This window comes from Anoplolepis gracilipes, chromosome 1 (genome assembly GCF_047496725.1).
Source record: "Anoplolepis gracilipes chromosome 1, ASM4749672v1, whole genome shotgun sequence".
In the NCBI taxonomy this organism is placed as follows: Eukaryota; Metazoa; Arthropoda; class Insecta; order Hymenoptera; family Formicidae; genus Anoplolepis; species Anoplolepis gracilipes.
The window spans coordinates 15,495,024-15,516,153 of NC_132970.1; the positions used below are offsets into that span (position 1 = coordinate 15,495,024).

The following is a 21,130-nucleotide window of genomic DNA, read 5'->3' on the forward strand; positions in this document are numbered from 1 at the left end:
GAACTACACGTGACAAGTTCTTTGTAGACGTATCACGTGTGCACATACATGTGCATATAAACATCTTGGAAATTAATAATACCAGTAAATAACTTTGTGAGTGTGTTTTCAGCAAAAAAGTTGAATTTTTTTCCACGATGCATACGATAACATGTTTGCCCGACGAACTAATTGTTGTCATTTTGGAAGACAGCAATATGACTATTGGAGACATCATGAAATTTACCTCCACGTGTAAAAGATTCCATCGTATACTACTAAACGATAAGTTTTGGGAAAAGAAATTTTATCAAAGGTATTCTTATTTAGAAATTTTTTATATTATTTAATATATATTTTACCTGAGCGATCTTTATAGGATAAAGAAGCATTTTTGCAAAAAATAATAAAAAAATAAAAAAAGTTATACATTTTTAAGGGGATGGACTATTGACCGAGTTCTAACTTAACAAAACAATATATTTCCTTAATATAAAAGTTTCAATTTATACACATAAAATAAAATAGGTAGTTCCGGGATAGAATTGCATGAAAGAATATTTGTAAACTTTTAGAAATGAGGTTAGAAGCCTAAATAAAAAAAATTTTGTTGCAGAATAGTTGTTGCCCCACAAACGAAATTTTTTTTTCTGATTAGCATCTCTTATCTCGATTGCTTTTATGTATTTTAGTATATAAAATTCACTGATAATAAACTATGTTAATTAAATCCAAGCTATTCGTCCCATAATAATGATAACTCTCTATTATTTTCGACTCATGACTCATTGTTCTCGTAAATTATAAATTTTCTTTTTATCTAGACTTTATTACTAAATTATAAGCAAGTTATTTTTTAATTATTATTTTTAATTTATTATTTATTATATTTAATTATATACTTATATTTTAATTATATTATATTATACATATTTATATTATATAATAATTACATATATTAATTATATTATAATTAATACATTTAATTATGGCATGTTTAAAAATATGTTATATTTTCTTACATAAAGTAATTTAAATTTTTTAATTAAAAATATACATTTCAAAAAAGTTTCTTTACACATGTATTAGATCTTTTTTTTTAAGTTTAAGGAGGCAAGCTGGTGGGCGCTAAAAGCAAAGAAATTCTTTTTGAAGAGAAAATAAATCTGATCTTTTGAAAACTTTGAGGTTAATTTTTTATATATTAGAACTATATTTAATAATTTTTTTTAAAAAAAATGATAGTAACATAAAGTTTTTGCCCGTCCTCGCTGCCGCACATATAAATTGACGGGAAATCTGCAGTCTATAATTTTTGCTTGAAGCAGAAAAATCAAATCTATTCTTAATTTGTATATATTTTTATCATCGATGATCTAAAAAAAATGAAAAATATGAGATTTCAAAAAAAAGTTATAATTTTGACGCAAAATTTTTGCTTTAAATATGCTACAAAAATGTTTAAAATAATTATTTTAACAATGTTTCTAATTCATCTAGAATGGTTTACCATTACTAAACAAAAAATCATTGGAAGAAGTTGATCGCTCGAATAATTTTCTCTCTACCTTTCTCGTCAATTTGAAAAAAAACTGATTTTAAGAAAAACGCGTTTAAAGTTTTTAGTATACACAAATAACAATGATTATTGGTAACAACATTTTAATGCTAATGTGCTATACAATAATCCTTCCGTATTCTCATAAAATTCATTTTGTTGAATTTGTTCGAGCCTACAAGCTATACGAGCCTGCTCTATTACTTTGGCGGCGTCACTCCTGCATCGTAATCTGCTGCGCGCAGCAAATATTTTGCATTGCGTGCCGATATTTATTTCTATCAAATTCATAATTTTTGAAATGGCGAAATAATCTTCGTTGAAGACACTAATAGCAATAAAAGTGCCGATTTACAATTTTCTGACTAGAATTTTATTTTTTTGTGTATCGAATTATCTGTTAACCTATACTTACATATAAAAGGATATACAAATTTCCTATACATAAATATTCGACAATATCTACTATGCACACTAAAAGTTATTTTAGAGACTGAAGAGTTGAGCATTTTCTCGCTGCGTTCGTGTATTTAGACGATCCTATTTTTTAAGCTCTTTACCTTCAGAAATCTTTCGAATTTTGTTTTATTCTTTAAGAGTGTTACTATCTATTAAAGCAAAAAAATTGATTTTTTGATTTTACAAACCAGCTTCTCCCCTTAAATTATTTTACTTTTGTAATTAAAAACCAGTTTATTTTCTAATATAAAACATTTAAAAACATCGAAATTAAAATTAAAACATTTAGAAACATCAAAATTAAAAAAATTAGAGTACTGTTATAATTTTAAAAATTTTAAAACTTACAATATATAATAATTATATATAAATGTTCATTTATATAGTAACATTCATCATATAAAAGCACTTTTTCTTTACATTTATTGCTCACTTAGAAAAGATTTACCTACTTAAAGTAGGTAAATCTTTTTTAAATAAACAATACTTAATAATATATAGTATATAATTAATAATAAACTCTTTTATTTATATAATATTCTTTTTTTATTTTAGCTATATTTGTTGTTTAATATAATTCTTGAAAATTTTCTATCTTAATTTTAGATATTCTTGTGCAAAGAAAAAATGTAACACAAAGGGTCGAAAGAGTCAGAAAGAAAGTTCATATTTAAAACAACTAATAAAATGTTTTGAGTGTGTCATAGACCTACAGTCCTTTGTGTCACTGATGTCCAATAATAATAGCTTATGGAGTAACACTAAGGAAAAAAAATTGGAATGTCTTTTACGTTCTATAGCTGAAAATTCTAACCTTTATTGTCTTGTTGTGTATGAATTAAATAAAATTATTTCTGCACAGTTACCAAGGTAGAACTCGATAAATTTCTATTGACATTATAAATTAATTATTGTACATTCAATATGTAAATTTTTTTCAGCCAATTTGATTCCAAATTGTCAGACAGATATAACCTCCATCTAATCTATCACTGTCTGAAACAATATCGGTTTATATACCAGCAGAACCAATTTATGAAGTTGCCATTGAAAAAGCAACTTTTAGAAAAGCAACTTATTATTGTGATAAAATATTTTCAACCATATGTATCTTATTCGGGTATAAAAAAATGGCTAGATGATATCACAGAGGAAATTCTACTTCGCCTTAGAGAAAAATATCCTAGGCATTCAATATTCTCGTTGCCTCATAAACAAATTTCTTTTTGGAAAAACAGCAACATTGATGCAAATTTTTGGAGTAAAACAGAGGCAGTACAAATTATGCGAATTCTTGAAAACTTTATGTTTTCTGAATATGGAGTTTTTAAATTACATATGATATTCGAAATATTAGAACTAGAAGACAAATATACAGCTTATGTAAGATATTTTATATTATAATAAAAATTATAAGTGTACTTTCGTTTTGCGACATGTGCAAGCATATAACTACATCTTTTATATCTTATAAATATTTAATACAATTTTTTTAATATAATTTATGATACAGCTTTTAGATCATATTCTACTATATCTACTAACCAATATGTATCAGAGTGTAGCAAGAAGACTCGGTATATCTTGCGCAATAACTTTTATAGATGAAGGATTTGGAATTGCATGGAAACCAAAATCGTAAGTATATTTTTAATTTTAAAATTCTTTTTCAAATCAATTCTTTCTCTGTTGATTTTTTATTTTTATACATACTTTCATATACGCATATATATATATATATATATGTATATTGTTTATTGTAAAATTATTTACAATTTTTAGGAATCTTTCGTTATAAATAGGTAAAATAAATTATTGTATATAAAAATGCTTGATATTATTAAACATTTTATAAAAACTTTAACGTGCATGTCCCCCACACACACACACACACACACACGCACACACACACACACACACACACACACACACACACACACACACACACACGCACGCACGCACGCACGCACGCACGCACGCACGCACGCACGCACGCACGCACGCACGTGCGCACGCCCGCACGCTCGCTCGCACACACGCACACACGCACACATGCACACAATATATATGTACGTATATATAGCTTTATAATTTTTTTAATAATTTTTATATTTTTATAATTTTATTAGTAATAGAGAAGGTCCAAATGCTACAGTGCTTGTAGATTATTTTCATATGGATGGTGACTCTGATCTACTTTGTCCGTCGCGCATTAGCAGAGGTGAAAGTTTTGCGGATTCACTGCAAACATTAAATGAATTATGGGTTAGTAATGTTTACTAATTTTAGCTAATAAAATCAACAATCAATTATTAATCTTACAAATAATATATTAAGTCAATGAGTCATTCATTTTATAAGTAATGAGTAAAGGTTATAATTTTGTTTTATTTTCTTTCTAAAATTAAAATTTCGTTTACATGTCTGTTTTTTTAGGTAACAAAATTGATATCAAATTTTTATGAAATGATTAATACCTGTGAAGTGGAAGGTCATTGTAATATACTTTTTAAATGGAAAAAGAATTTTTTATTCGATTTCCTAACGCACTACATAGGACAAGAAAATATAAATATTAAAAAAACATATAAAAGTATTATAAACTCAATAAAGGTAGATTACAATAATAAATTTTATATATAGGGTATATATAAGTTCAAGAGAGATGGATCACCTTTTTAAGAATTGTTATAGTTTTGTCATTTAAAGTAATACTAACGAAAGGCTGGCACTATAGTGTTTTAGATTCTATATACTAACATTCTATATACTAACAAAAATAAATTTGTTAATAAAAAAACAAAAAAAACAAGTAGTCCCACAATACTTTGAAATGAGCTAGACTATACAGGAGAAATAAACCTGCATAAAATATTAATGATAACAATTTTTTGTCCGTTTAGTGTGTTTTAGAAGTTTCTAAATATTTTGTAGAAAAAATTAGTTACTTAATTAAAAATTAAATTTTCTAAAAAAAAATTTAAATAAACTTAAATAAATTTCTTAATAAAGAAAATTATTATTTAAAAATTATTAATAATTATGTACTTATTGAGAATAATTTTTCTATGGATTTTTTGGGTAATGTGTTTTTTTCAAGTATTGAATATACAGAAAGCCACATTACACACACACACACACACATATATATGTATATATATATATATATATTCTATTGTCTATATATATATATATATATATAGACAAATTATTCTTATAAAATTATTAATTAATGACTTGTCAAAAAAGTAACTTTTTATCCATATATAAAAATAGCACAGCTCTCTCATTTTAATCTGGTCCACCTTTGTCAAATGTCAGGAATCTCCTTATATACATATATATATAACACTTAAGTCATTACAATAGGTAATTCCAAAATCACTTAACAAAATATGAGTTAATTTTTTTTATTACATTTTCTATACACACACACAGATTACATCTAACATTGAAATAAGGAAAAATCCGAAAAAAAGAAATGAAAAAATCAAATTTGCGATTGGTATGATTATAACACATTCATCGCAACCGTATTTACTAACAGAAAAAAATAATAATCACTATGGCGTAATAATTGGTTGGCATTTTCAATGTAAACTTTCCTCCGTACAACGTTCGTTGAGTTCTATAATTCCACATCTAAATAATTGTGAACATCAGCACACCTGTTTATGTGAATGTAGGAGCTTTTGCAAAACCAGAATTATCTATCAACCGCATTATATAATTCTTACTGAAAATAATAAACTATGTTATGCGCCACAAGGTATACAAATTATTAATAACATTCTTATAAATTCTTTTATTTTGTGTGTTGTATCTTTCATCCAATACAATATAAAATATATTTTTTTAAATTTTAGATACTGTATCAATGTGTCCACCAAAAAGGATCAATAATGTAGAAATAGGACGATACTTTTCTAAATTTGAAGGCACTCATTACATACCGAATGAAAGTCTAGCGAAAAATTACCCGAATGATACTGATGCAATTCTTGAAATACTTTCAAATCAGTAGTATCTTTTTAACTCTTACTCTGTATTGTTATTTTTGGCACCTTCTAACTGTATTAGGTGAGTCAGCGTATTTTCGATAAGTTTATTAATATGTAAAAGTGTTTCCAAAAATCTGAAAAAATGTATACACCTTCTTTGAACATTTTAAATAAAGACTAAAATAATAAATTTGAAAAATAATTTATTTAAATATATTATTTTATGATTATTTGTTTTCGAGAAATTGACGTTGTTAGAAAAATCACGGACAAAAATGACCCACCAATACGAAATAAGGGTTAAATGTACAATTCGTAAAATGAATGTATAAACATTATGCATAAATACTTTTAATTTTTGTTTATGAAGATATTTTGGATAGGATTCTAGAGATCCTAAGATTAAAGATACAATGGCTGTAATATAAGAAATAAAATATATTAAAAATATTGCTTTATGTCCAATTTATAATATAAATATATGAAAATTATGCGTAAATAATTTGTTAATTTTTCTTTATGAAGATATTTTGGTACTCTAGAGATCCTAAGATTAAAAGCACAATGTTAGGCTGAAGTCGAAAAATAAAATATGTAGGATTAAATACGTATTATTTAACATACTGTATTCTTCAAAGCGCTGTGGTTAGAAAATAAGTTTTATGTGCGTCCTTGCTGTTGCGACCTTATAGCGTTAACGGCTAGATCATATGGCTAGCATTGTTTATAATAGAAAGGTATTGGTTTGTCAACTGTTTAGTATTAGTATAAAATATTGAGAGAGCACAATAAATCAGTTTGTCAACTGTTTAATATTAGTATAAGATATTGAGAAAGCTATTGTTAGTTTTTTCTATTCTAAAAACTAGTCGAATTTTGGCATCAGCGAGTTAACTTTTGTCACAATACGAGATTCTCAATTAAGTATTTATCACGTGCAATAAACGAATAATATGATATTATAAATTTTGTGTACGTCACGATGTATAGATATTATGTTATTTTATACATCTCAAAAGTTTTTATTAAAAAATCAAACGTACAAGCACTTTAACGAATCGTTAATAAAGGTATTTTATTATAAAAAAATATTTGCTCAGATATATAGTAAAAGTTAAATTGTTTTATTAAATATGCAAATTTTGTAAGTTCAATTAAATTTTAACTGTCAACGAGAATAAAGTTAATAACCTTTTACAATAATTTTTATATTTCATAGACAACTTTTCTCAATTTTCTCTCAGTACTCGACCTTTTCTGTACTTAATGAATGCCTTTCATTTTTTCTCAGAAAAATTCATATAACAGATTTTTACTTTAAATTTCATCACCAAATTATAAATCGTCTATAGAGCGAGCTTAATGTCGTTGTCAACCAAACAGTTTCTGCTTAATTTTTTGATTGATCGTATAAAGTACAGGAGTTGCTCAACGCTTGCTCCGAGATTTGCGCTCCGACATCAATCGCGGAGTAAGCTTGGCAGCAAACTCGAGTGCCGCCACGACGACGAGCGATCGTGGCGAAGTGAGCGAGGTCCAGGAGAGCGATTGTACTCCTCCCGAGTAGGCCCGATAGTTGAGGAACACGATGCGGATGGCAGGAGTGAAAGGCCCACGCCCGTGCCTCGGGCTCCTTGGCAAGGGCGACTGGCCCCGCGCACAGCACGCGCTCGTGCACTTACACGGCCGAGAGTGTACACTCTCACACACACACGCACACACACACACACACACATATATATATACGTGAGATGCGAGGAGGCCATCCGCGAACTCGAGCGCGGACTTCTTCTCCCGAGCCATTCTCTCCGCGCTCTCGCTCTCGCAGAATCGCTCTCTCGGTCTCTCGCCGCGCCCGCCACGCGTGCACGTGTACACGTGTCTATCGGGCATTCTTGCGCGCCGAGTGATTTTTTTCTTAATGATTTAATGGATTCCTTTCATTCATATAAGGCGCCGGAGTCGATGGAAAGTGAGAGAGAACGTATAGATCCTGAAGAAATTCTCGCGGTTCAGGAAACGCGCCTTCGAGACGCAAAAGTATCGATTGAACGGAGAAATTTTACGCTGTGTTTCAAGATACGTCGGGGTAGGAATTTGCAGATGACAAGTATATATGTTTGTCACAGATGTCGAGGATGTTCTGTAGAAACTTTTCTTCGAATGTAATTATATCTTTTTTTCCTATCATTATTGCATTAAGACCTAACGAAGTAGATTCGTTAATCCTGTCTGTAAGACTGCTCTCTATCTTTTCTCTCGCAACATGCGCAATTTGCCGATTGATTTATAACGGCAATATATGTACTGAATCTACATTTGAACCTTGTTAATTTTGTACAATTATAAGACGTATAAATAAATTGCAAAACGCAATAAGAATGCAAGATATGTATCTCAAATTGACTCGCGTCAATTGAATGTAATAGATCAGACGTCGTTGAGAGATGAAGGGGTGTTCTCGGTTCGTAATTTTATTGCGAAATAAATAATTGCGCTCGCACATTGATGAATCAGCTTCACCACGGTTTCTCAACTGCAGAAGCAGAAGTCACCTGATGCTCTCACAGCGTATACTCCCGCTGAGGATCTACACTGAAAGGCGAAGAGGACACGTTCCCAGGGCGTATCGATAGCATAATAATGCAGTAGTCAAATGTATCTACACACGTCCCGTTAGCGCAGGGAGAGCGAATCGCAAAAATTACGTCGCTCCTGTATCGGAGCTGCGTTTATCGGTCGCGAGATGACCACTTGATCGGGTTATCAACTTTATGCATCGATATTAATAACTCCGCGCGAGAGTTTCTCGGTATTTCGCGTACATTCTCTTTATCTCGAGCGCGATCGATTTCGCAAAATAAGTATGATACACTCGCGCGCGCGTGACAAAAAAGTTGTTTATAAAACTACGATGTAATTTAGTGAGAGTGAATCTTATGGATAATTACAAAGAGAAATCAAATTTAAAAATTTATAATCATTTATATCATTAGAATTTAATTATTGATAGAATTTATATATTGATATAATAGTTTATTTGTTAGATAATAATATTATAAAACAAAATTCAAAGAGGGAAAAAGTTAATAATTTATATATTTATAGAATGTAAGATTGTAGAAAGAAACAAATTCTCTAACGAATTAACAATTAATTAAAAATATTTAATTATATTTTATTATTTTAATTATATTATATAATAATTTATAATACGTAAAGTTATGTTCGCGTTTAATGTCTCGATTATTAAATTTATTGCCTTGAAATTAACTGTCCGCCATTAATTCTTCAATCCGTCGCGCGTTTTATCGATTCGATTCAACATCTTTCTCTAAATAATATTCTGCCGCGTAATATATGTGTGCATACGTAGATATAAATCATCGCGATATTCTCAGATGCAAAGAATGATTCATCATTAATGTTCGTCAGAATCAACTCATATTCGACCCGATAATTTGATGCTGAAACGTCGAACTTTCTTATTATGTCCATCTCGTATCGTCAGTCTACATGCTATATCCTCCATTGATACACGAAACTATTCTTGTGTAGCGATCATTCTGCAGTCGCAATTTCATCGAATTTCCTAATCATCAGGTGTGCCATGATCGATCATTGACAATCTTTTTGGAATTTACAAACACATTTCAAGATCTAGAGCAATTGTAAGAAAAAAAATCTTCTCTACGTCGTCAAATCAAAGATTACAGATAAAAATAACGTAACCACTTTATGCAATCTTTGATTTGACAACAGATTCGGAAAGATTTTTTTTTTTTAACAAATCAGATTACTTGATGATTGAACGAGTCGTCAATCAATCGCGTACGTCACATCGCTAATACAGAAAATCGAATTTTCTCTTCTTGATTCAATATTCGGTGACGTGATTTCAAACTAATCGTCAGGATTGGCTCATAGCTCGTAAGAGGCAGATGTACTCGCCCAATCAGGACCGAAAATCGCAATCATTAAAACAGATATTGATCGAGATTTATTATTCATTCATCAGACACGTAAATTACGCGTATTCATGATCTCCTACACATACACATACACATACACCGGTACCAATTCGCACTATATGCTCGCTTCTCGAGACATATTAGAGTGCCGCCTGTATCAAAAACGCATATTAGTGAAAATTTATTATTCATTCATCATGCGATATTGCATTTATCAATGCTAAACAGGCGGCTTTTCTCATGCTACTCGTTACGATTCATCGAGGACCGATAAATCGAGCCAAATCAATCAAGCGGATTCTGTTAAAAAATCCAGCGTTAAAAAAGGTCGCCCTTAAATATTTATACACATTCATGTTCTTACATCTAATTTTGATTATTATCTTATGCGAAAATGACATACCCAGACAAAACAAAATCTCCATTGGAGGTCCAATTTTGGTTTTTATTTAGTCCAAATGTCCACAGCTATAATGTAAACGTTTTAATATACATTATTGGACGTTCAAAATACATTTATATTTAGATGTCTTAAAAGTGTCCAATTTACTTATTTAGAAAAAGAATTTTTGAAAATTCGCGCGTATGAAACTGTTATTAATTTTTTTTCATTCTAAGTATCTAATTAGAGTGTTCGTCTAAATGAATAAATAATAATAGCGGATAAAAAAACCAGACACCACGTATATCCAAAATATGTCCAGAAGACATCCCAAAGAAGTTTACAGGATCGCGTGAAATCGTAGCTGATCATAGAAAATTTACGTGAAACTTTTTACTTTTCACGTTTCTGCCCTAAGGGAAAAGTTACATGATCAATACCTAGTAATAAATATACAAATTTACGAATGGTTATGCGCGTAGTAAAATTAACAATTTTGGATATATATATATATTGTATACGTATATTCTTTTGCTTACCGCTCCGCGGTGCGTTCAGATTTAACTAACTTGTATTCAAGTTTTCATAAAAAAATGTATATAAAGCCTACAAAGAACAGGTACTACAAAATATGAAATTTAAAGTATGTCTTTTGTATCAGTTTAATTTCTGATATAATCTCAACAAGAGATTCGAAACGTGAAATATATTATTTGCAACTGGTCGGTTAAAGTGGAAATAGTCCGTTTTACTGCTTATTTGACAAAATCAAAATTTCCATATAACTTAAATACATGTATAATTTATTATATTATTAACAATGATTAATTCTAAATGGAATTACAAAGCATTTTGATATAATTAACTGAATGAATTTAAAGTTGAAAACGTCAATAATAGACTAAAAATGGTCATGAAATGAATTACGAAAATTAATTCTAATATGTATTACAATTGAACAATACTCTACCTCTCTATTTTAAAAAGTTTTTTTAATGTTCAATTTTGGTCTGTTTTGTCCTTAAAATGGACATTTTTCGGATATCCAGAAAAGTAACACTGAATATCTTTAAAATGTCTTAAAAATGTTCAAGGCTCTAATCTGAATATTTAAAATACGTAAAAAACGTCCAATGTACATCTTTAATATGTTTCTAAAACATCACTGTGCTGTCTGGGTATAAAGAGTAAGTGATTAATTTCAAGTCACTTTTCTTTGACGAGAAATTTCATTAAACGTCTTATCTTCACAATTTTTCATTATTAAATATTTGATGTTTCGACTTTTTTGCATTTAAAAGAAATCTACAGATTGATAAAAAAAAAAAAAAAAAAAAACTTAACGCGTCAAATACGTGTCAATTTATGAGCAGCTTGCGTAACTTTATCTCCGAAATAAAAGAGTCACACTCTGCCATATTTGGCGCTAAATAGAAGATATGAATGTAGTGACCTTTATTTTTGCCATCCGATAAAAATCGAACGCGATGTTTATTGGCGTGTCCTCACAGGCCGCGATCGATTGACGCGGATCAGAAACGGAATGATCGGCGTCTCCTTGATTGCTGTAGGCGACGATACCGGAGATCCGCGGTCGATCACGAATGAGAGTGGGTGGAGACACAGTTGCACAACGAGAGTCGATGTCCTCGAGAGTTATCGCGATAAGAAAGGCCATCCTAAGGACACGCCCGGCTCCGGGAGAAGGAACGCGATAACGATCGACATCGACTCTCTCGATACGCGCTCTTTCTCTCTCTCTTTCTCTCTCATTATCGATGACGATGCTCGATTTTAAAACATTGTCACTGAACGTCCCTTATTATAGTTATGTTAAAATAATAATCATTTTCTATTGGCATAACATAACTTTTGGTGAAAGCTTCCGCAAATTACAAAGTATCAGGTAAACAAAAAATTTTAACTATACATATTCTGTTTAATTAAATATTAATTAAATAATTAAACATAATAATTAAAATTATTAAGATAAATTTATTAAGATAATTTTTTTAGTATATTTTATATTAAACTTGTACACGTTACTTCTGTATTCATAAGTATTTTATATTGTAGAAATTTATTTCTAATATAGAGAAAGAAATGTGTGCGACGTAAAAAATTGTTATCAATATAATTGATACGAAAATGAATTTTGTTATTCTGTTGACAAATAAAATTCGATTTTTTTGTTACGTAATTTCCAACATTTAAGATACGCATTTTTATTTAAAAGTTGATTCATCAGTTCTACCTAATATACGTCGTATACACGGGAGAAAGCAAGATATCGTGCGCTTCCGCTCGCATATCGTATTAAAAGTAATTACAACTTGCCAGAACTCGTTTCTTGAAGAAATACGCGGTCAGTCGACGCGATTTGGAAATCGTGCGCAAGAATTTCAACACCGGTGAGTCTAAAATGTAGAATCGCTCTTGTAGAATTTAGAGCGAAGGATCGACCAGACGGGACCCAGACGATTTCCGATTCGAGAACCGATCAGGATATTCGACTTCTCCTTGTCTTCATAACCGAAAGTATATAATGAGAACTTTATATGCGTGAATTTTAAATGATTTCTTGAAAAATTTCTACTCACTCTGCTCAGAAAATCGAAGGACTTTCTAATTTATTTCAATAGAAACGCATTTGTTCTTAACTGTTAATAACATAATTGCAGTTAACAATTGTTTGATTTCTTTACAACAAAAATATGTTAAAATTTTCTTGCGTTACCACGTTTTGATTGCTACTTCGATGTAAAATTAACGTACAGCTGATGTGTTATGATTTTTAGAACATTTTCATGTGTTACATTTATGTCAATTTCATAACTTAACACTTTGTGTATGTCTTTTAGAAATGGAATATTATTGTGCTTTAAACACATCATTAACAATCCAACATTTCAAACAATCAACATGTTTCGAAATCAGTTTAACAATCTAAGAAAAACCTTTATCATTGATTTATTCTAAGAAAAGTTAAAATAAATTTTCCAGTAATCATGAACTATAAATGTTCTATCAACATTTCTTACAAATTATTGAAACTACTCTTTTATGTAGTTTTTAATTAATTTGCATGTTATTTTTACATCACACTTAAAGTCACAATAACAAAAATAAATGTAAAGTTTTGTGTCAATTACTTAACATTTCTAATTTGTCAATAAGTAACACACAATAAAGTGCGTATTAATGAATTAATTATAGAATAGGATTATAAAATTACAAAATAACAACTACAATTAAGAACTTATTAAAAAAAGGTAATTATTAAATGATTAAAAAATGATTTATGTCACATGTGCATTTTGCATTGTATCCTGACATATGTCACTTAATGTTTGCGTGATAGAGAGCATGTGGAAAGGGAAGATAAGTTAAATTAGTTTTGCATTAGATTGTTTATAACACAAAAGATCGTACTGTCTTTCATGCTAAATTCGCGGTAAATTGGATGAGCAGAAACAAGATTCTTGTCCAGATTAATCATGTCACTCAGAGAAGTAGAAAACAGCGTTGCAATGTCATTTGCATGTCTTGTTCGCGAACTCCGGGTACCACGCATATATTCACGCATCATAATAGTCTTGTAAAAATTCAACAGCGCTGAATCGATCGAGGTTGTCTACGGAACATGTTGACTGCATCGCCAACGTTGAAACGTAAAGCTGTCAAATCTACGTATCCTCCTATCCATTGCCATCTACGGCGTTCCGAAAGTATCAAGTCAACCGGATTAACCCTCCAGTCGGCGAGCCTTTTAAAGAAATTATAATCGAGAACATCGGCACACCCAGTACTACTTTAAATAAAAAATTTCTTTAGATAAAAACTGTACCATTAATTTTTTTATTATAATATTAATAGCTTGATCTGAAAAAAAAAATTTTTTAAATATTAAATTTCTCGAAATCTATTCCATCCATATTATCGTCATTTTTTTTATAAAAATCTAGATGCTCTTAGATTTTTTTGCGAAAATTGTATCTAGAAAGTAATACAGTATAAAAATTTTTTCACCAGGACTTTCAAAATCGACGTTCCAAATTAATCGTACTTAAACGATTATAAACGATTTACGTATTTTATTGCCTCCTTTATTACGGTCAAGATTTAACAAAATGATACCGCGACGATTATTTTTATTCAAGAAATTGTCAGATGAAACGACGTGGAAGATCTAGAGAAGACCAGGAAGGAAGAGAGAAAGAGACAGGGAACAAGAAAACAAAACGATGAAAAAATAACCGGTTTTTAATCGGTAGGCAGATGCAGTAGCTTGTCACGCTTATGTTTGCGCTCCGTAAATAACCGCGTAATGACAGGCTATCGGGAAATCATCGACGAGACGATTCTAATAAAGGCAAAAAAAAAAAAAGTAAGAAGCCGACATTGAGAGTGGGCGAAGCGGAGGAAGAAGACGCAGAATGAAAATTAAAATACAACTGCCATTGACGAGACTCACTTACAGAAGGCCATCATGGCGAAGCTTCACGAAAACCGGAGCAGGTTTCAGCGTACGATCTTGATATGGTTAGGATAAAGTTTCTCCCATATCACGATGATCACGACAAAAGTCGAATCGGAGTAATTACGGAATAATTAAATAAATATGTATGTCTTTTAAAATTATATTGTAATATTAATGAATATAGAATAAAAAGTAATATATATCTCAAAATTATAGAATATCCTTTTAATAGCAGATTCTCTAGCCAATTCAGAGATGATTTTTCTCTAACAAAGATGTAGGGGCATTAATTACTTCCAAATTGCATGCAATTGAAAAAAGGGCTTTTTTAATTACAAAGATATAAATATAAAAGATAAAAACTTGTTAAAAATAAGAATCTCTTGATATTTTCATTAAGAAAAAATCTCCAAATTGACCAAAATTAAAAGAAAACTATCTAATGGTTTTTAAATATATCTTTATATATCGCATTTTCAAAAGATATATATTTAAATTGAACTGCTGGAGAATAATAAAGTAGATAGACAAAAAGGAGGAAAAGCTAAAGCAAAATAAAAAAATTTCATCGTAATAGATAAATTGATTGAGGAAAACGTGACAGCAATGACGGCGACGACAACGACGGGAACAGTAGGAGAGAAAACAAGCAAAATTGCAACAGTCGGTTTATTTTTAGCATGCGGGATATCGCAGCGGAATCGCGATCGAGACTCAACGGCGTCCTCGGATAAAAACAATCGGAGGAGAGCCATCGGCTACGCGAAACTACGCCGCTAATCGACAAGCGATCTCCGCTAAGCCTTGCGCAATAGAAAGAGAGAGAGAGAGAGAGAGAGAGAGAGAGAGAGAGAGAGGGAAGAGAAGTGGACCGCAATATTTCAAGAACTTTCAGCGGCAGACAAACGCCACGAAATTATAACGAGGAAGGCACTGCGAGAGATACAACCGCGCCGATATAAATATTTTGAAATATCGTGCTGTAATGTAAGAGGAGCGCCCGCGGCCGGAGACAAACAAGGGTCGCGAGAATCATACGATACAGAGAATAACGTAAATAAACTTCGGAAAATACTACATTAAAGTATGTACCTCAGTCGATTGATAAAATCATTGTCATATCATTATGACCTTGGTTGTCTCCTTGAAAAATCATAAAAAGAATTAATTACTATGTATTTTTATTATCACACTCATTTACATTCATTAATTAAAATAGAGTAGTACAGTAATAATAAAGAATAAACATTTATTAATTAAAAATTTCTTCAAATATGAAAATTTGTGCCACTTTTTTTGAAACAAAAAAAAATAAATAAATACATTTTCCACAACAAATATTTAAAAAATAATCACTTTCAACAAAAAAGAGAAAAAGATCTCAATGTTTGCTCCACTTCGTAAAGTCATTGATTGTAATATTATGACGATTCGAGAGAATGATATGAAATTTTTTTCATGAACGTCGAATGCTCTCTCTCTTCAGGGATAACTAGTCGCCATTAATTAACAATTAATTAAAAACAAAGCACAAGGAGGATTCGCGCGAGTTATGCGATGACCACCATGGCGACGGGGGTCGTCGAGGTCACTCCCGATTGGATCGTGCAGTTTCCACGTAGAAAATCGCTCCGCGTGCCGCAACTGCCACCGCAACTCTGTGCCCTCTCCTCCTCTTCCCCCCTTCCCCCCATCAAGGAGAGTGAATGCCTATTTACCTGGAGCGAGTGGAAGCGGCACGATCGGCGGGTTCGGCAAAAACCGGGAAAGTCATCCGCTACCACTTCGTGTCCGCGCGATCTCTGTGATTTAGGTCTCTCCTAAATGATAGCGCGGTTCGATTAATGAGCAAATCGCCTAATAAATCGTTCTGGCAAAATACGCGCATTCACTCAAACAACATTGCAGCCATTCGTCGCGTGCAAGCGAGCACGTGGCGAAAACTCGAAATATTTCTATTCATACAGCTGTACAAACGTGGTTTGTAATAAAATGAACGCAACTGCTTTGAATAACTAAATAATTATTCTTATAATATCTGAGAGATAAAAATATTATTTATTTATATTTAATTAACGAGGCAGAGATCTCTTTTGTACAAAAAAAAAAGAGCAAAATAATCAATAAATTACTTAGATATTAAATAAAATAATAAGGAACAAAAATAATAAGAATATTTTAAACTATTACAGAAAAAATAATAGCAAAGAAGAAAGAAAAAAAAAGAAAAAGAAAACGTATATTTTATAGAAAGGATATTAGAACGCATATATAGAAAATAATAATGCAAAAATAATTTAAAAGTATTGGATTGCATATAAAAGAAATCGAGACGATCTGAAAATTCATTCGCACGTTGGCATAAATGGTTTAAAAGCTTAAAAGATCCATTCACTGCCCAATGCGTTTCCTTAGAGAGAAGAAATTAACTCTTCTAAACGACCTAATTGGGACATTGTAACAAGGTACTCTCTAGTTAAAGAGATCATTAATTCGATAAATTTTTTGATAAAATTGGAATAGATCTTATAATATGTTTTATATTGTTTTATACTTATAGCATTCTACTGAAAAAAAGTAAAAATTTTTCTTTTATTATATTAATTAATATACCATATTAATAAACCACAGAATATTCTTTTATTAACAGATTCTTTGGCCAATTTGAAGATTTTTCTTGAATAAAAATGTCGAAACATTAATAATTTCAAATTTAAGCGAGTGAGAAACGTGAAGTGAAAAGATTAATATTAAAAGTACATTAAATTCAGTTAATTTTAGATGAAATTCAGTTTAGCAGAATTTTAATTTAAGACTTACAATTAATTACAAAGATTAGTTACAAAGATGATAACAAAAATTGAAAATTTGCAACAAATAATGACTTCCCTCGACATTTTTGAGAAAAAATTGCCCCAAAATTGACTAAAAAATCTGTAAGAACATCCGATTGTCTTGAGATATCTTCTGTGTGTATATATATTTTTATTATAAATATATTATATTTTATTACATATATTTCTCTGATTAAAATTACATGAATTTAATTCTTATGTACGTGTGTAACGCATGGATATTTATTTTAAATTCGAATCTGATAGAACTCTATAAATAAAGGCGTGCTTCGCGCGATATCTGGCAGAATTATTCGCCTCGGTAAAGGCGATATCCGTTCTTACGGCCTGCCTAGCCTCCGAGCAATCCAGAATCTAATCCTGGGCGCAGATGCCCCTGGGCTTAGAAAGGCGTGGTACACGTAGGAGAGGTGTCGTCACACACAAAGTGTGCCCGGAACGACGGCGGTTCGCGACGTGTAGGTGGATCTATACTAGATTGCCGTGGCTTCGGGTTCAGCAACGTCGTCTCGTTCACGTAATTAGGTCGAACTTTAATGGACTCTGAATAATCGGGCTGTCATCGGGCGTAAGATAGACCAGATGCTGCGCGTGTGTACCGGAATTATTTCTTACGACATAATGATGGGGCGAGTATTAAGGTCACGACGATGAGTACATGATAAGGAAACCCCCATCCACGCAAAAAGCATTCCGATGTGATAATTTTCAAGCTTCCCGAAGGAAAATTCTTTCAATAACCTTCGATATATATAAATTGAAACACTTATGCAATATATCAAGAAACTTTTTTTTAATCATTGTATCGAAAAATAGAGTATTGTATTTATTGTGATATAAATTTGGTTTTACTCTCCTTTTGCAGCTTTCGAAACTTTCGAAATCTCCGTTCATTCGAATTTCAAACGTCATCTCTTTGAACGAACAACGTGATTTCCCACCGAGAAGAAACGTGTCACAATATGTGACACGAACACGTACGTGCTGCCAGGCGATCTCGTCAACCGATCTCTCGTGATCTGACGCAGATGTATAGCAGCATCTCTTACGTACGGTGAGAAAGAGGGAGAGAATAATGCCATAATGGTTAGAGGAAGACAGAATAGAACGGAGAAAGAGAGAGAAAGAGAGGGAGAGGTAACGAGCATTGTAACGGCGATGATGCAACTGCAACTCCGCCCCAGATACTCGCGGAGGTCTCGTACGAGATGAAGGGAAGCTGAGGAGAACAGAGAGGAAGAAAGGAGAAAGAGAGGCAACCTGGGGCCGGGCTTATTCACGAGGCAACGGACCGCGATAAATCCGCGAGATCATTGCTACCTATTCATTATTTTGCTAAACGTCGATCGCCGAGGCGCCAAGGCCACCCCGCGCTCTCTAATGCTCCGGGATATTATTCCGAAATATTACGTCGGTTAATGAGGGATGCGTAGGCGGCACGAGAGATAAAATAGGAATAAACTTGTTCCTACATGCAATGATACGCAAATACGCTCTGTGCGTACAATTATTCTTATGAGGAAATAAATATATCTATTGCGACAGAGTAAAATTTACGTTTTTATTTTATAACGTAAACGATACTTATCTCTCTTATCGGAGACAAATATATCTAGAGATCGATGAAAAACTCGATTAATGTGAATTAACGACAACACATATCAGTTAAATTATGTAAAAAAGTCTCATGTAATTGGCTTCAATGTTGATGTTTATCTCTTGAACATAAATAATCACTCGGCACATAATGCAAAAAAATTTATACGCAAATAACAATTTATACGCTCTCCAAAATACGGTTGAAAGTAATGGATAGAAAAAGAAAAAAGAGAAAAAGAGAGAGACCGAAATAGGAGAATGCATATAAAGAGGAAATGTAATATGCGCGCGCTTTGATCAAGGAATTCTCGATCTGAGGGCGTTCATTCGAATTGAAAGTATATAACGTAGTTGCGATGTATATTTATGATTACGGTGATCTGCCATTGCGATCGTCTATTTAATTACAGGTTGACATAAATAGACTATACATGTGATAGGCGCATAAACAGAGTTGCTTGTTTAATGCCGGATCTAACAGCGACACCGGTATAAAAAAGTAATATCGGCTTGCACGCCGTATACAATTATTTCAATGCAACTCTTTAATCTCGCCCAGTGATCGCCCGATGATTAAATTAATTTTGACATTTTATTCGCGCGCATTGAATGTACCTATCTACCGCTGACGACCAACAAGGTGAGTGAATGGTAAGATTTTATTTTGAGTTATATTTTGTAAATAATAAGTAATTAAAACAATTAAGTAGTCTGAAACGAGAATTTAGATCTCTTTAATATAGAGCCTACTTTTTTCTATAAATTGTAATAATAATTTGTCTCATGCACATGATAATCAGAAAAGAGATCTAGTTTATTCTTTTTAAATATAATATGTACTTTGTAGGCAAACACGTTAGCATAGCCATCATGCAAAAAATTCAACAATATACAAAAACAGTCGCAACGAACAAAATTTTTCGAAATTCTTTTGTGCACAGATATTATAAATTTTTATAATTAATTTAATCGAATCTATATAAACAAAAATATTTTTATTATAATATAATAAAAAAATAGGAACTTATATTTTTAACATAACTCACAAGTATAATTTTTATACATAATACTAACAAACAGTGCGTGCTTTACGCACACTTTTTATATGTTCTTAATTTTTTCGATTTATAAAGAAAGAAAGAAAAAATTTATATATTTAAAATTACTTTACTTTAATTATCTTATTTTTTATTTTATATATAATTTCATCTACATATTACATTTTATTCTTTTATATAGTATAAAAAAATAAGTTATTTTTGCACTCACTTATATAAAAATATATTTTATATTAAAGTAGAGAGAATTGATCAAATCTCTTAACATTTCAATAGTATTTATTCTATTAACATTTTAATAAATTGTCGCGTTGATAAGAAATTTTTCGGCTTAATTTTTTTGCATGAAATAACGTCTTTTGTACGTATTACATCATGTCTCGAGACACGATCGCGCGTTATGTAAGAGCTTCCTCTAAGCCGTTATCAGTTCCGCGCATAGAAAAGTAGGTCACTGGAATTATTCCCTTCATATTCCACGTATTACCGAGGTCAGTGTCTGGTACTATAGCTCACGGTACGCAGTATGTGATCGCTGCGTAGTTTTCGGGATCTTTTTACGCAATTCAGCGAATTATGCGTAGAAATAAATATCGAAAGGACTAAATTTAGCAATGGGCAATCAATGTGTTAAGTAATCCACGCGACCATAATTAGCGAATTTTTCCGATAATTGTCGTGATTTTCTTTGTGCATCTAGATGGATCGTTCTGAAAGGATTCATTTTCTGATAAGCTCGTTTTATATATCTCGTAACTATCAACGAGCGTACTGGAATTACATTCGAG

General features: G+C 31.3%; 1 protein-coding gene across 1 annotated transcript; it reads left to right on the forward strand.

Annotated features, from left to right (window-relative positions):
- Positions 1–19: 19 nt before the first annotated feature.
- On the forward strand, positions 20–6,144 carry LOC140669638 (uncharacterized). The gene is made up of 8 exons (XM_072899652.1): positions 20–295; positions 2,603–2,866; positions 2,938–3,379; positions 3,510–3,634; positions 4,126–4,261; positions 4,433–4,609; positions 5,435–5,765; positions 5,863–6,144. Exons 1-8 carry the CDS (start codon positions 138–140, stop codon positions 6,018–6,020), a joined length of 1,791 nt encoding a protein of 596 aa, XP_072755753.1. The 5' UTR covers positions 20–137; the 3' UTR covers positions 6,021–6,144.
- The last annotated feature ends 14,986 nt before the right edge of the window (positions 6,145–21,130 follow it).

Coding starts and splice junctions, on each gene's coding strand:
- LOC140669638 (XM_072899652.1), top strand. CDS start 138: ATGCATACGATAACATGTTTGCCCGACGAACTAATTGTTGTCATTTTG. Junction 2,867..2,937: donor ATTTCTGCACAGTTACCAAG/GTAGAACTCGAT, acceptor AATTTTTTTCAG/CCAATTTGATTCCAAATTGT. Junction 4,610..5,434: donor GTATTATAAACTCAATAAAG/GTAGATTACAAT, acceptor ACACACACACAG/ATTACATCTAACATTGAAAT.